The sequence below is a fragment of the Hyaena hyaena genome, unplaced genomic scaffold (genome assembly GCF_003009895.1).
Source record: "Hyaena hyaena isolate Hyena2069 unplaced genomic scaffold, ASM300989v1 scaffold_151, whole genome shotgun sequence".
NCBI lineage: Eukaryota > Metazoa > Chordata > Mammalia > Carnivora > Hyaenidae > Hyaena > Hyaena hyaena.
Genome location: NW_024080783.1, coordinates 1,157,018 through 1,173,065, shown reverse-complemented (window position 1 = coordinate 1,173,065; position 16,048 = coordinate 1,157,018). Strand labels below are relative to the sequence as shown.

General features: G+C 51.6%; 2 protein-coding genes across 5 annotated transcripts in view; one reads left to right on the top strand and one right to left on the bottom strand.

Annotated features, from left to right (window-relative positions):
* Positions 1–673: 673 nt before the first annotated feature.
* On the top strand, positions 674–9,015 carry ARPC5L (actin related protein 2/3 complex subunit 5 like). Its single transcript, XM_039239036.1, has 4 exons — positions 674–958; positions 5,191–5,263; positions 6,708–6,884; positions 8,185–9,015. The coding sequence occupies exons 1-4, from the start codon at positions 810–812 to the stop codon at positions 8,245–8,247; spliced, it is 462 nt and encodes a 153-aa protein (XP_039094967.1). The 5' UTR covers positions 674–809; the 3' UTR covers positions 8,248–9,015.
* An 884-nt stretch (positions 9,016–9,899) lies between these two features.
* Positions 9,900–16,048, bottom strand: part of GOLGA1 (golgin A1) — a 53,045-nt gene continuing 46,896 nt past the window's right edge. For 2 of the 4 annotated variants that reach the window (XM_039239016.1, XM_039239017.1), the window contains 4 exons: positions 14,587–14,646; positions 13,860–14,087; positions 13,275–13,361; positions 10,835–12,314 (listed from right to left, as the gene is read on the bottom strand). In XM_039239016.1, coding sequence (XP_039094947.1) covers positions 12,234–12,314; positions 13,275–13,361; positions 13,860–14,087; positions 14,587–14,646 — 456 coding nt within the window. In that variant the 3' untranslated portion in view covers positions 10,835–12,233. Of the gene's footprint in view, positions 9,976–10,834; positions 12,315–13,274; positions 13,362–13,859; positions 14,088–14,586; positions 14,647–16,048 lie in introns of those variants that run through there. The other 2 variants (XR_005529626.1, XM_039239018.1) reach the window with 2 other exon arrangements.

Here is a 16,048-nt window from a genome sequence, read left to right as displayed (position 1 = left end):
CCACCCGCCAGGCCTAGGGACCCATGGTTGCCTAGTCCAAATGTTTTCATCGTCCTGTCAGCACTCTGATACACTTTAAACATCTATAAAGTCTCCCGGTCCGTTAACAATAGAGTCACTATCTACAAGGCAGAAGCGACTTCCTCCGAACAAGGTGGTGGCGTTCAAGTCTCCTAAGAATTAGGGCCCCCAGCTCGGCCCCCCGCCCCCATCCCGTCATTTCCAGAGGCAGAACCACTACTCATCCCTCACGACTCAGCTCGAAGTTTTTTTTTTCCCTCAAAGAAGCCCGCCCAGCAGTCGACAGCCAGGAACCTTCTCCTCGGGGCCCCATGCCCCCTCCTCAGTCTGGGTAGTGAGTGATGACCCCCGCGTCCGCGGCTATGCCGGCGCAGGCCCCTTCCAAGGCCAGGGGCTCTTCGGCTTTAGGAGGGAAGCCGAAGAACGAGCGCAGTTTATGACGTCCACGATGTTGGGACCTTAAGCGGGGTCGGGGCGCCCGCTTCTCAGGCCGCAAGACTGAAGCTACCCGAAGATGAAAACCTCGCTGGAGGCCGTGGGGACAGCTCCTAGGTGGATTCTCTTGCGCTTCCAGCCAGTCTCCTATGGGGCCCCACCCCTCCCGCCCACCGGCGCTTCCGGTTCCGGCGTGGCCCGGAAGTGGGCGGGCAGCGGCGTCTGCGCGCGGAGGAGGTGGAGGAGGCGCCCGGCGGCCGCTTCCCGCCCCCGAGCCTGAGCCGGTGCCGAGCGGAGTAGAGCCGAGGTCGGATCCGGAGCGGAGTCGGCTGAGCGGGCGCCGACTCCCCGCCATGGCCCGGAACACGCTGTCCTCGCGCTTCCGTCGGGTGGACATCGATGAGTTTGATGAGAACAAATTCGTGGACGAGCAGGAGGAGGCGGCGGCGGCGGCGGCCGAGCCAGGCCCGGACCCTAGCGAGGTGGACGGCCTTCTGCGGCAATATCCTTACTCGGCGCGGGGGCCCGGGCTCCCCTCAGGCTGGCCTCCCTTCTGCTCTCACCCTGGGGCGCCTGAGGTCCGTCTTCCAAGTCCCTTCCGAGCCGGCTCCCCTCGGACCGGGTTCCCTCAGCGCGGGTATCCCCCCTTCCCTCCGACCCTGGCTCCGGCCCTCCCCAAGCAGCGCGGCCCCAGGACCCTGGTGGACCCGCCGGCTCGCTGACCCCTGAGGCAAGCCCGACGCGCCTACCGCCCGCAGGCCCCGCACTCCTCCGCGAGGCCTGTCCTCTTCTCCCCCTGTCTCCCCTTCTCCTCAGACTGACCGTGCCTTGGGCTCCCCCATCACTCCATTGCCTCCCTTGCAGGAAATGGGGACATTCTCGAGCTTGATGGGCGGGAGGGGCCGAGGTGAGCCCCCGCTGAGTAACTGAGCGGCCTGGGCGGCTCCCGGGCACTGTCCTCTTGGGCCGTATTGCAGCACCACGCGAAAATAGGTGGGTGGATGGCTGCGGGGAAGAAGGGACCCAAGGGGGAGCGAAGGCTGCAGCCCCAGCCCAGCCCTAAGGTCAGAGATCGTGCACCTCCCACCCCAGAATCAATCTGACCCTCCAGCTTGATGCCACTCTTTTTCACCTGCCCTCAGTTCCCTATGAACACCTTGAGCTGTGGACCTTGATGGTCTCAACCACGTTCAACAAGTGAGTTTGGGCTCCCTCCCGGCAATAGCCTTCTTGTGCAGGAAGCAGGGGGGGAAAAGCTGTAGTTAAGAGCTAAGAAAAAACAGTATGGAGTGAAAGGTAAAAGTAGAGCCCCATGACTGGAAATGACTATTCCTGTGACCACAGAGAGCAAGCATTTAGAAAACAAGATTAAAAATAGAGGTGGTTGTCACAGCCTGCCCGGTCCCTTAGCAGTTTGAGCACAGGAAACTGACTTATTCTCACAGGAAGGATTTTTCTTTATTCAAATGGTGTTACAGGAAGTGCCTGCCCCTCCCCCGCACTTGCCAGGGCAGGGTTGGAGGCTCATGCTGTATATAAATCAGGTTCTGAGTATTTAATCAGTTGACTCAGCTTGGGAAGTCAGGCCCATGGACTACCTCAGGGAGGAGTCCTGCCGTGTTCCTTCAACGTGCCTTTGAAACAAAAACCCTCAGACTTTCTTTGTTTGAACAGGAGTGGGTTTTCAACAGCGGGGATTCACACTTGTACTTCCTGCCCCATCAGGATCACCCTGTTTACCCCACTGGTGAGACAGGGTCATGAGAAGGACCCTCCTGACGGAAGGTTGATTCTGCATTATGGTGCAGGACCTGGCTTATGGGCAGGCAGTGTCAGAAAGGCTCCAGGGTCGGGCCTATGGCCCAGAACCATCTGGGGATGGGGAGAACAAGGTCTGGTTATCTGAGGTCTTGGTCCTGATGCTGCAGGGACTCGCTGAAGTCCTCTCCTAGTACGCCCCTGACGAATGATTCCTTGAGGCTGCTTGGAGGCCTGGGTTTAGCACATCCAAAGGGTGCACTTCCTCCACTAGTGGCAGTGTCAGAAACCTTGTTCCGTGGACAGTATACCTCTTGGGATTGGGGAAAGGGAGGTTAGCAATGAGAACTGAAATCCTAGCAAATGTGGAGCCCAGGGAGGGAGGAGGAAGGAGAGCTAGTATTTACTGAGTCCGTACCATGTAACAGATATTGGACTTATACTGGATTATTGAATTTAAACTATAGAACATGATTCTAATAGAAGAGTCTTTGAACACAGGCCAGAGGAAGGGGTAGAGGTTGATTGATTGGAGGGGGAAATGTAAGGAGGACGTGGAGGCCTGTCCTGCTGTATAGGGAGTCAAGTCATTGTAGGAAATCAGGCAGATGAAATAGAACATGGGCTGGGTATCCCTGTAAACCTCATGCTGTCATGCCATAGCTATGTGACGTCATACCCTATGAACCTCAGCATCCTCTTCTGTGAAAAGGAAGGGAACCATGCTGGCCTTATAGGTTCATGGGAGCATCACCGAAAGACACTGCCGAAAACTTCACAGTGCTGGGCACACAGCAAGTGTCCTAGACATGCAGCTTTGGTCTGTGGGTAGAGTGGAAGCAGTGAATTAGAGAAAGACCTTGGCTTTGGAGTTGGGCATACTTGGGTTTGAAGGCCGGCTGGACAGCTTAATTTTGTGATCTTGGGTGGGTCATTTCCCTTCTCTGAGCGTCAGATTCATTGCCTTGCAAATGAGAACAATGATTCTTGTCACAGAGGATTGATAGCAGTAATGAGATGACATAGGAGAGCACCTGGTACAGGATAGGGATTTTAAATAATTTTATTTTTATTTTTATTTTTATTTATTTCTAGGAGAGAGAGAGAGACAGTGTGAGCAGGGGAGGGTCAGAGAGAGAGGGAGATACAGACTTTGAAATAGGCTCCAGGCTCTGAGCTGGCAGTCAGCACAGAGCCCGACGCGGGGCTCAAACCCATGAACCGCGAGATCATGACCTAAGCGAAAGTCGGACGCCCAACCGACTAAGCCACCCAGGCGCCCCCAGGATAGGGATTTTAAAGTATCCCTTCCTTCTCTTCCTCACTTTAGAACCTTCTGGTCCTCAGGAACGGGGATCTGCCCAAAGCGATGGTTTTGAACAATTTTGCACTCTCTCCTCCCCCTGAAGATATTTGGTATTGTTTGGAGACATTTTGATGATCACAACTTGGGGAATCCTGCTGGAATCTAGTGGGTAGAGGCCAGAGATGCTGCTAAATATTGTGTGATGCACAGGGCAGACCTCACATCAATCATGTGGTCTAGAATGTTAGTGGAGACAAGGGGGTGCATTTCCCCAGCCTGTTCTCTGAGCTGAGCTCTGAGGCCCACTGAATAAATGCTGTACCCTCTCTGTTCCCCAGATCTCCCCAAGCTGCTAAAAGCCCCCTACCTATCAACATCTATAGTGAATGCCTGGTAGATTGGCACTACAGAGATAGCTAAAGAGTGACCCTTTCTGCCCCTGGGGACTAGTTACCCTGCCCTTCCCCATCCATCTCCTGAGTGATTTTGTTTGCCAGCCATGCTGGTTAGTGAAGAGAGCCAGCCTACATTTCTTTAAGCTTCTGAGACTCTGCTCATTGCTCTGGGATGCCAAATCAGAGAACAGTTTTCCAAGGTAGAAGTTATCAGTGGCTGATACCAGACTAGCCCTTGCTTGGCTGAGGAAAAAGAATTCCAAAGCCAACAGACTCAGGGGTGGTCTGTGGAAGGTGGATCAGGGCCCAGAAGGGGCCCGGGAGCTCGGCTGGAGTGGCTCCTGAGTGGTATGGGCCCAGCTCAGTCAAGATGGAGCCCACGCTCTAGGAAAGATGGGACTAGGCGTTGCTCCGGAGGCTGTGTCTGTTCACATGTAGGTATCACTGCACGAACAGGAGTAGAGACCTGATTGGGCAGAAGCCATTCCTTGTTCTATTTTTGAAGCTTTTTGGCTGAAGCCAGTATTTCAGATGAGGAAATGAAAGTTGGCTGATGTAATTCAGTTTAAAATAGGTGTCACCTTTGGGGACCTAACCTAGATTGTTATTTTCTTTTGAGTGTGGTGTATTTGGAACTCAGCATAGGTGTCAGGATTGCAACTAAGGTTGCGGGGACGGAGAGGATCAACTCATATTTGGGGAGAAAAGCTTCTTTTAGATTAATCTCCCTCCCAATAGCAGCTGGGACCTCACAGACCTACGTAGGTCTTAAACAATAGAAGTTTTAGCACATCTTAATTTCTTTAGCAGTTTAACTGATAAAACATTGGATTAAGATTTAGGAGACCTCCCACTGTGCCTTCTTTTTCCTCTTTTGAGAATTAAGGTAAGAATGATAGCCGAGCACTGTTGTTAGGACCCAGCCGGGCAGACCTGTGCCCAGTATCAAGCAGGTGTGAGTGAGCTTGGTAGATCTTGCTGCAGGTCACCCTGAGAGGGCACCTGTTTCCAGGGAGGGAAGGAGTGTCCAAATGTGTTTTAGGGGGCGGCAGAAGGAGGGGGTTGCACTGTTGGCAGAGGTGTCCCCTGCTCTGTGGCTCAGGAAAGCCACAGGCTCCTCTCTGAACAGGCTGTGGCCTCCTGAAAGCTGCAGTAGGACGAAGATGGATGTGGATGTCACTTGACTCTTCTCTCTCGAGCTGTTTTTGAAATGAGTTCATTAATAAAAACATGGACATGCTTGAGCCTAGCCATCCTTAACCGGTGGTGATGCACAGGGGACATGCTTCGGGCATTCCATGCAGCCTTGCGGAACTCTCCCGTCAACACCAAGAATCAGGCCGTGAAGGTAAAGGGGGCTCTGCTGCAGCTTTGTCGGGTGGTGCTGGGACCAGGGCTGTGGTCGTCCATGTCTTCAGCTGAGTGTGACCTCCCTGGGGCTTCAGACAACGTCTATTTAGTGTTACCATCAGTGAGTATCTACTAAGGGAGTGAGTTGGCACTGGGCAGTGCTTCATGGAAGCCTCCTGGCTGGCACTCCTGACATCACAGCTGCCAGTGTTTATAGTAAAAGCTCCCCAAAGAAACATTCACTCCTCCCCAGAGCCTCATGGGGTGAGAAGTCGGCCCAGCCCTTGCTGCTTAGCAAAACTATAAATTAGCTTGCCACGTGGGACTTAGCAGTGTTTCTGCTCTAAAGGTTATTGAATAGGCTTTATTTGCATAAGGATTGTCTGTGCTTTTAAAATTTCCTGCCTTTTAAAAACAAGGTGAGAAGATACATCTGTGCTTCCTGCATCACAGCTATTTAGAAGCTGTCCTAAATTTGGTCCAGGGAAAGGGGTCTCAAGCTGGGGTTTTGCTATCTTGTGGCAGCACCTTGAGGTAATCAGTGGCTGCACCTTTCAGGCAGAGGGAAGTGGCCTCTGTGTTCCCGGGGTGAATGCAGAGGGAAGCTGCAGCCAAGTTACCCTGTTAAGAAAATAGATCTTCAGGGGCGCCTGTGTGGCTCAGTCCATTGAGCGTCCGACTTCGGCTCAGGTCATGATCTCATAGTTCGTGGTTTTGAGTCCCCCATTGGGCTCTGTGCTGACAGCTAGCTCAGAGCCTGGAGCCTGTTTCAGATTCTGTGTCTCCCTGTGTCTCTGACCCTCCCTTGCTCATGCCATCTCTCTCTCTCTTTCTCTTTCTCTCTCTCTCTCTCTCTCTCTCTCTCAGAAATAAAGAAAACATTTAAAAATAAATAGGTCTCCACAGTTGTGATCTTGTGGAATCTGAGGCTTTGCAGGTACCCTCAAAAGCAGTGACTCTTCTCTCTGGTAAACCACTTACTCCCCCCAAAATAAGTGGAATAACTTATTGGTATAAATAAGAGATATTTTGAAAAAATTTTTTTAATAACTTTTTTTTTTAAACATTGTATTTTTGAGACAGAGCACGAGCTGGGGACGGGCAGAGAGAGAGGGAGACACATAATCTGAAACAGTCTCCAGGCTCTGAGCTGGCTGTCAGCACAGAGGCCAACATGGGGCTCGAACCCATGAACTGTGAGATCATGACCTGAACCGAAGTCGGACGCTTAACCGACTGAGCCACCCAGGCGCCCCTGAAATTTAGATCAATAGGGAATTTTAGCTCACTTAGTTTTTAACCATCCCAGACAAATTAGAAATTGGGCAGTGTTTCTAAACAGTTCTGACCACTTGGTTTGGTAATTCTCTGCTAGTCTTGGAGGACATGGATGTGCCTGGGCCGTGGCTCTGGGCGTCACTCCCTTTCTCTTTCCTTTACAGGAACGAGCCCAGGGCGTGGTGCTGAAAGTGCTTACAAATTTTAAGAGCAGTGAAATTGAGCAGGCCGTGCAGTCACTGGACAGAAATGGCATTGACTTGCTAATGAAGTACATTTATAAAGGGTTCGAGAAGCCCACAGAAAACAGCAGCGCAGTGTTACTCCAGTGGCATGAAAAGGTAGGTGAATACACTGCCCATGCGGGCAGCTCATGAACCAGCCCCCCCCCCCCCCCCCCCCCCCCCCCCCCCCCCGTCCTAGGGTTCAAATCTGCGGGCTAGGGTTCCCACAATCAACATGGGACAGTCTGATTGTCATAAGAATAAGGGGCCACACCTAAAACAACCTAGGACATCTGATCACTTACTTTTCCCATGGAAGCACCTGGTAGGGGTTCACTGTCACTGGTAATTGCAATTGCTTTAGCTGCTGATTTATGCCAGGCATGTCATGGGGATGGGTGACTTGGCATGGGAAGATAGACAGGGAGTCCCAGGTGGGAGGGAGGCAGGCTTGAAACTGGGATTTCATGACTTGACTTGCATGGGTGGAGGCAGCTGCTTTGCACTGGTGGAGGTGGTGGTTGGAGGGTCTTCTGGATGCAGGCTGAGCCCCCAGCTAACTCTAAGCGCTTCCTGCTCTGCTACAGCCTCACTAGGCCAGAGAAGGCAGTGGCAGGATCCTGGATGTTCACTTAATAAGGCCTTCATCTACCTGAAGCATAAAAAGCTGTGCCTGTCCTTTGTTTCAGTCGTTGTAAGAGCAAGGCATTTCATCTAGCCTGTGTCCTGTGTGCCAGTGCGCCCCTGCCCTGTAGAGCTACAGGAAGCCTGCACATCAGTATAGGAAACCAGGTTGTTAACTAACACAGTATCTGGAACTCAGTCATAGTTTTGAGGGGTCAGCCACTCTGGCAGCCTTGGTGCTGTGGTGGCCTTTGGTCCTGCTGTGCCTCCTCTGTCGGGAGGGGACCTCCCGGACTTGGTAGGGGTGCCTCTGGTACTCAGGAATTGAGCAAGCCCTCTGTGTGGTGGGGAGGCCAGGCCCTTTGGTCCCTTTAAGGCAACTTGGTGCTGAGCCCTGCTGGCATTTCTGAGGAGGGCTCAGGGAGGCAGCTATAACGGCCTTGCGTCTATTTAAGTGTCCAGGGCAGTACCGGCAGGCTGGAAACCGCTTGTCAGAAAGGGAAACTTAGGGGGCTGTGCTGTGCATGTGCTTGGTAACAGGGTTCTCGGGCCCAGTTCTGCTGGCCCGCGAGCTAGCAGCTCTTCGGGACCTCTGGCTCCAGGACAGGGCTCCATGCCTAGAATGTGGGCTCTCTCGTCAGCTCCTTAACTGGAGGCAGGAACCCTTTTTCAAGAGGGTCTGACACGGTGGGACCTAGGTCTGGGAATGCTGATCTGATCTCCCCTGGCCAGCCAGGGTGCCCCCTGGCCAGCCATGTCTCATTTGACGCCTTTCCTTTTCCTGCCCCCACAGGCATTAGCAGTAGGAGGACTAGGCTCCATTATAAGAGTTCTTACAGCAAGAAAGACTGTTTAAAAAAAAAAAAGGACTCATGTTACCTTGAGAATTTTGGATGCACAGGCTGATGAAGAAAGGACTGACAATGGACCATCTTCCTAGGAACTCCCAGCTAAACTATTTCAGGACATGCATCCGCTGAAGTGTATTTTATTTTCAAGGTGGAGGGAGAAATCGTCTGTTTCCTAAATCCTTTGCAGGATCTGATAGTCTCTGCCTTTGTCCACAAGTAACACAGAACTGACATTGCAGCTGTGTCCTGGAGTGGCTGGCCAGCGGTGGCCAGGTGGACCTGTGCGCGCTGCCTATTTAAAATGGGGGAGGGACAGCGCGGGCAGGTACAGATCCAAGGGCTGTGGTAAAAGGGAGAGCTTGTTTTTTTGAAGTAGTAAAACTTCAAGGATTTGTACAGACATCCCGCCTTCCCAGAGAAGACGGGCTCTCTTGGGTTCATTGTAAAGTGCCTGCTGCATCAATAAAGCTCTTGGCTTATTAGTATGTACTTTGCGGTGTGTTTCATGTATGTAAAATGAGTAATGAACGGACGGTAATGAATGGGGTGTGATGTGGAGGGGTGGGCGGGTCCCTGTGGCACTGTCCCCAGGGAGTGAGCGCGGCAGTCTGGCTCTCTCGCCCACAGCAGGACCTCGGGCCTGGGCTCAGCACTGCTGGCTGCTATGGAGAGAGATTTTGCCGAATAACTGTTTATTGGTTTTACTCCTTTTGATTTGTATGTAATTTTGGAGCTTATTTAATTTAATAAAGTGCAAAACATTCAATACTTGATCTAGGCTTCCAAAGTCTTTAGTTTGTGTGACTGCAACTTGGAGTCTTGGGAGTGTGTCCCAGAAAGGCCTGCTCACCATCTCCTGACTCTGACTTGGGCTGTGTGGCAGGAACACTCTTAAACAAGTTTTTTTACTTTTATCCTTTTTGTTTTGTTCTGTTTTGAGAGAGGGAGAGAAAGGGAGGGGCACAGAAAGAAGGAGTTCAAGGATCCGAAGTGGGCTCTGTGCTGACAGCAGAGAACCTGCTGTGGGGCTTGAACTCCCGAACCGTGAGTTCATGACCTGAGCCGAAGTCAGATGCTTAACTGACTGAGCCACCCAGGTGCCCCATTAAACAATTTTTTTTAAAGGATTAAGAGCCAGAAACAGGTAGCAATCAGCCTATACGTATGGAACATTTTGTTCCTTGTAACCGCTAGCAGCCAGCTTCTTTGAAGAGCACAGATGTTTTTCTGGCCTTTTTAGCACGTGTAGCTGTGGTCTGCATTCAATGAAAGGGTCCCCTTGAGATTTCTGAAGCTCTTCCTGGTCCAGTGGGCCTTGGCGATAGACACTGGCCAAAGTGACAGTCCTTTCAATTCCTCTGCAGAAGCTCCACTGCTTCTGGGAGGTAGGAGTAGGCTGCTGGCTTCATTAAATTACTTAGATTTACCTAAACCTAATCTGGGGAGAATCTGAAAGACAAAGGTTCTATAGCTCCTCCCCTCCCTTTGTTTTTTACTCACTAGGTTACTGGTTTGTCATAAAAGGATATACTCAAACAGCCAGATGGGAGGGATGCATAGGGGAATGTATGGGGATTCCCACAGATTCCGAGCATGCCACTCTCCCCACATCTCTGCTCGTGAACCCAGAAGCCACTCTCCCCACCTCTCTGCTCCCCAACACGGAAGCCATTCTCCCCGCATCTCTGTGCTCACCGTCCTGGAAGCTCTGTTCTGCAGTCCTTGAAGTTTGCCTTGAAGTATTAAACATGAGACTCAATGTACTAAATTTCATTAGACTATCCAGTAAAATCCACTGTAGTTGCATCTGGATTAAAGAGCTTTAATCAAAAAGGGACACCACAAATGGATTTTTCTACAGCAGTCTTAGATAATACAGTTCCTATTTACAACATGGAGAGAGATCCAAATCTCATATAAAGGGCTATACATACTGTCTATCACAGAACCTTTATACAAGTAAAAGTGCATTAAATCACTTAGAATGTTTACTCCACTCTTCCTCTTAAAGCTGCAGGAAACTCATCATGGAGGAAAGCCTAATCAGAATGAATCCTCCCTAAGCAAGTACAGGCCGAGTGACGGGTCCCATAACTACACCTAAAGCTGCCGGGGACACGGGTGGGGTAGGGGGAGACCTGCTCAAGGGCTGGAGAGGCCACAGCAGAGTGGGATGGGGCTCCTGGCGCTGGGTCGTGGTCCTCCGGTGAGCCCTGAACCACCCGATCTTGGGGAGTGTCCTGGGACAGCTAGAAAAGGCGCCTCTTCCCCAACTTACGGAACGGAAAGCATTCCTATTTTGTGTCCCCACCAGGTAAGTGGAAAATAATATGCCAAACAAGGGAAGCCATCTGCAGGGAGGAGCCACAGAGGAGGTAGGTAACTGGAGAACGCGCCACTCGGTGGCAGACAGCCTAGCTGGGATGACAGTGACACTGCCCTTGCTTGGTACTTCCAAGTCTGTGGAAACGTAGCAGGTTAACTGCAAACCCTTGTCTTGCTGTGAGATATGTTTTAATAGATTTTTAACCCTAAGCATTTTTGAGAAACAGAACTTCACATCATTGGATAACTGCAAGTAAATTTAGGAGCTCCAGGTATCAACTTATTTTATTTAACCAGTAAAACTTTTGTCAAACGAAATCAACAGTTTCTCTTTAGATTCCATACTGTGGATTATCCAGGGCAAGCACGTTCCCCTTTCCTTAAGAATAATAAGAGTTTTTAAAGGTCCCTACCAGAGCCATCTGTGCACCGTCAAGTACTGTAGCCGGCTGGGGGCCGTCTGGATGCCACAGACATCTAGGGTGTAGTGTCATCTGAAGTATACAGGGGCAGGGTTAGGGACAGAGACGGTGGCTCCCGCACAAGGCAGACAGCCTCCCGTGTTGTGGTCAAGGACCCGGAGGTGGGGGGCAGGGGCGGCGGCTGCTTTCTCCAAATGGAGCAGACTGTCCTCAACCGCAGCAAACGTGTGATTAGTATTTGCTCCGTCTTAGGACACAGAATTCAGAGCAAAACAAATGAAATACCACCACTGCTTCAGAAGGACATAGAGACCACAAAATGCTAGTGAAATTAAAAAAGGGAAAGGAATCCCAATTTTAGAAATAATTTCCTCTTGATGCTCTGATTTGCCTTTAAGAACACCAGTTAAATGGATTTTATAATACAGAGACGTGTTTATAATAGCGAAGAATTTTAGCTATAAAAAATAGTTTAAAACGGTTTACCAGCAACCTATCCAAGACAAGTACATTCATTAAAAAGGCAATTGAGTGTATTTGGTGCTAAGGATCTTTTTTATGTATTTGCTAGTTTTCTTCAGTAAAATGAGATACTGTCAGAAAGTTGCATATTCATTAATCCACACTGGCCCCAGAGTACCTTAAAGATGTACCCATCTAAAGTTCTGGGTGGTTTGAGAAACAGGGTGAAATAATGTTTTCTTGAGAGGAAGGGTTAAAAAGCCTCTTCTAACTCATCTGAACCCAAACATGCTGACAGGGGAGGGGAATTTTTAAAAGCCACTCCCAGCGAGCTGGCTCTCTGTGGCAGAAGCAGGTGGGTCTGGCCTGCCGGGCACCGTTTCAAAGGGGTGTCTTTCCGTCCACTGTCAGCACTACGTGGTGGACTGGTGCCTCCTCTCTGACCAATGCTGAGGGCTTCAGCTTTAAGTGCGAACGTGAACAGTTAGAGGGTTCAGGTGCAGATGGGTGCTGGCCGGAGCTGGGAGCTTAGCAGCACTGCGGAAACGTGGGTAGTGCCAGGACCCTCCCGTTTGGTGAGCACAATGACACAGGATCAGCCATCCTGAGGTTCAGATCAGTCTGTCGGGAAGGGGGCCTTTAAGTCTTGTAAACAATGTTTTTGACGCTTGTACAAAATACTGCAGTTACAGTGATTAAAAACCCACCCAAGACTGGTGTGTCAGTGTTCTTTTCACAGAAAAAGTGTCATCGCATGGAGATCCATCTGCCGGGATTTCCACCTAGGACCACGGGATCCGAGGGTTGGAGATGGACGGCCGGATGCTGCCCTTGGGAGCTGGCTTGGACCCAAACCACGACATCTGTGTTGGAAGCAGAGAGGGCTCCTGAGATGAGCCTCGGGACTAGGTGCAGAGGAAGCTGAAAGCGCCCTCCCCCGCCCCCTCCCCGCCCCTGCCGCGAGCACGCAGTGAAGATGCTGGCTGTGGGAACCAGTCTGCAGGGCCCCGGGCCCATTCTAAGTATGGGAGGGAAACAGGAGGAAACACTGAGTTGATGAGAAAAAGGCAGTAGAACTGTACGTAATTCTTCCTTAAAATATTTTTTTGTTCTATCGCTTCTGCAGTACTTTCTGAATATTTTATTTACTTGAGAGAGAAAGAGAAGGAGGGGGAGAGAGAAGGAGAGACAGGATCCCAAGCAGGCTCCATGCTGTCAGTGCAGAGCCTGATACGGGGCTCAAACTCACAAACTGTGAGGTCATGACCTGAGCCGAGATCTAGAGTCGGACACAACTGACTGTGTCACCCAGGCACCCATGAATATTTTATTAAAAAAAAAAAGGGGGGGTGTGCCTGGGTGGTCAGTGGATTGGATGTCGGACTTTGGCTCAGGTCACGATCTCATGGTTGTAGGTTCGAGCCCTGCATCGGGCTCTGGGGCTGACGGCTAGCTCAGAGCATGGAGCCTGTTTCGGATTCTGTGTCTCCCTCTTTCTCTGACCCTCCCCTGCTCATGCTGTCTCTTTCCCTCTCTCAGAAATAAATAAAACATTAAAAAAAAAAAATCTGGATGCTGGGCCAGACCTGGGGCTGTTGATGTTAGTGGTATCAGTGAAAGTGCTCTGGAAACACAAGGTCTGTTGGTGGGTACAGCGCAGACGCGTGTGCGCAAAGCACATCCTCCGTAAATACGGCCCGAGGGGAGTCCGCCATCCGATAGCACTTTCTAGGCGGCGACCGCCACTGTGCGTGGGCTCACCTACCAGTGCTGGGATTACTAACTAGTTTCTAAGAAGCAGACAGCAGGCCGGGGAACCTTACCTTATACTCCAGGGTTTCTTTGAGCATGTTCTCTTCCTCTTGTGAAAAGTTCAGCAACACTGACACAGCTTTTATCAGGTGAAAAGCCTGAAACAAAGTACGTTTTGCTGCCATGGGCCTTGGTGTGGTGGATGGTGGGGGGGATTGGGGTGTGTGCTCCCCACCGGTTAGCAAGACCACGTGGAGGGTGAAGCTGGGGTTTCTCAGGTCTGACGACAGGGACAGTTCTTTCTCTCCCCTCCATCTTTTCCCCTGGGAACTGGCGAGATCCCTGGGATACGCCCCCGGCAGCCACCCTGCCCCTGAGCAGGACGCGGGAGCGCGGGGCAGACTGTTCCCCGGACTCCAGCCTCAGTACCTAACCCACGTGGCCTCCCAGGGGCTGACTCCCTGCTTGGCCCCCACCTGCCAGCGGCACCGTCAGCAGGTCAATGCCAGCTGGAGGAATGACCTTAAGTGCCCACACTGGTGGTCAAATGGGAACATGGGAGAGGAAGATAGAAATGCGCTTGGTGGGAAGCCACACGAGGCTTGGACAAAGGAGCCAGATGCTCAGGACCCAAAAGGCAACTCAAAAACCTTTACCTCAGACTCTCGACAGGACATGAATTTTAAAACCACGTGTTTAAGGTACTCAAAGTTGATCTCGCGGGCGTCAGTCAGGTCAGCATTATTCGTGACGGAAGGAGCCATGTTGGGCATCTCGGGGCCGGGCTTCTCTCGGACCTCAAAGAGCTCACTGTCGGGTTTGATTTTCTGAAAAGCCAACGGAGAGATGCTGGCCCAAACCCCTCGAGGCAGTCTGAAAGCCACCTGGGAGAGTCGCCGGGCTTGAGCTGTGCGCTCCCAGTTCCACCACCGGCCCCTGCACGCGGTAGGGTGAAAGGGCCCCGCCTGGAACGAGGTGCCTGAAGTAGGCTCAGCCCCGGCCAAGCTGCAAGCGGGGTGGCCCCTGAGAGGGGGGAGGGGTCGTCTGGGGAGGTTCAGACGTTCCCCGTACCCGTACCCATGCTGGGACGTCTGTGGGGCCGCAAGCACCCCACACGGGGCAGAGGTGCCGCTCCCCTGTCTGGGCCTGGCACTCTGATGCTCGCGGACTTCTTAGCCCACAGACGGGCCCGGACTCACAGTTACTCCTGAGGTAGGTTCAAGCTGGCAGGGCCACCATCGCACCAGCCAACATGTGGCTTCCCAGAGACCTCTTGCAATCAATCAAACGGTGGGGAGGGGAGCACTGTCAGGCAGCGAGGCACCCCCGGGAAGGCCAGACAGCCAGGGAGGGCACAGGCAGGGGGAGAAGAGGGGCACTTACCAGTTCCTTCTGCAGAGTCTTTTTGAGTTCCAGCATCCTCTGCTGCATCTGCTTGATGGTCTGAGACAAACCCCGCCCCCCGCAAAAAGCCACTCGTTAGATGCACATTTCCCCATCTTTAAGGTGCAAAGGACAACAGAACAGCCAGCCACCTCCTTGGGGGCCCGTACACCTGTTGTAAGACCCTGCCCTGTCTCCTGAGCGGCTCAGCCGGTGCTTCATGCCCGGGGCCCTCTTCCCTCCTTCTTGCTGCTCTGCACGCACATGCTCTCCAGGTCCCACGAGGGCCACTGATGCCGTCACGTACGCTGTGTGGAGCGCTCGTGCCCCAGGGCAGGAGCCCAGCCTTCCCATGGACTCAGCCCTCAGGACTGCTTCGGGGGCCTGCCTGCCTCTGGAAACATCTCTGTACAACACACTTGTCCTTCAGAATGAGATTTTTGTCCTTCAGAATGAGATTTATGTGCTATGATCCCTCACCGCTGCTCTCCGGAAGTACCATCATCTTCAATGCTTATTTGGAACAGTGTGAACAGTCATGGTTTTTGTACTTCCCTATTTTATTTTTAGTGAGTTTAATTAGTATTGAGCTTTAAGTGTAATTTATTACACACTCCATTAATCACTAGAAAGGCTACCTCTGTTTCCCAATGAAAACGTTTACTGTATAATTAGCAGTACAGGAAAAAACATTAAACATTTCTCCAAAGTCTCACAAACTTAGTCTGTTCCACGGCCTTCAGGTCTGCGTCACTGATCTTACACTGAGTGGCTTAAATTCTGAACAGTGTTTGCCATTTACCACAGTTTTCATAGATTTCCACGGTTCTTTTTTTTTAAGTAGGCTCTATGCTCAACGTAGGGCCTGAACTCACGACCCTGAGATCAGGAGTCACGTGCACCACCCCCTGGGCCAGCGAGGTGCCCCCTTAATTTTGACTTCTAACGTGACAGTAACCCGAGGAGATGCCCCGTGTCTTGGGGCGGAGCTGAGCCTCCATTTCTGAACAAAGCGGAAACCGCAGCTTTGCTCTCCGCAGAGGTGTGCTCGGTCTCTCCGCAGGAAGGACTGCTGTGCCAGAGGCCCAGCTCTGGTCAAGGATATGAAATGGCCTCCCACACACCCCATTATATAAATGAGAATGTGTTGTTTCAATCTGTATTCTCTTAGCTGACCATGAGGCTGGACATTCACCCAAAAGTACATTTGCTATTTTATGATACCTGATTTTCTAGGATTCTGCCTCCTTGATTAACTCATCTAACAAATACTGATGGAGTCCAATACTGATACGGGCAGACGCTGTCCTAGAGGATGGGGAAAAGCAATAAGCAAAACAAGAAAAATGTCTGCTCATGGGCACCTGGGTGGCTCAGCTGGTTAAGCGTCGGCTCTTAATCTCTGCTTAGGTCATGATCTCACAGTTCTGAGATCGAGTCCCATGTCGGACTCTGCGCTGAG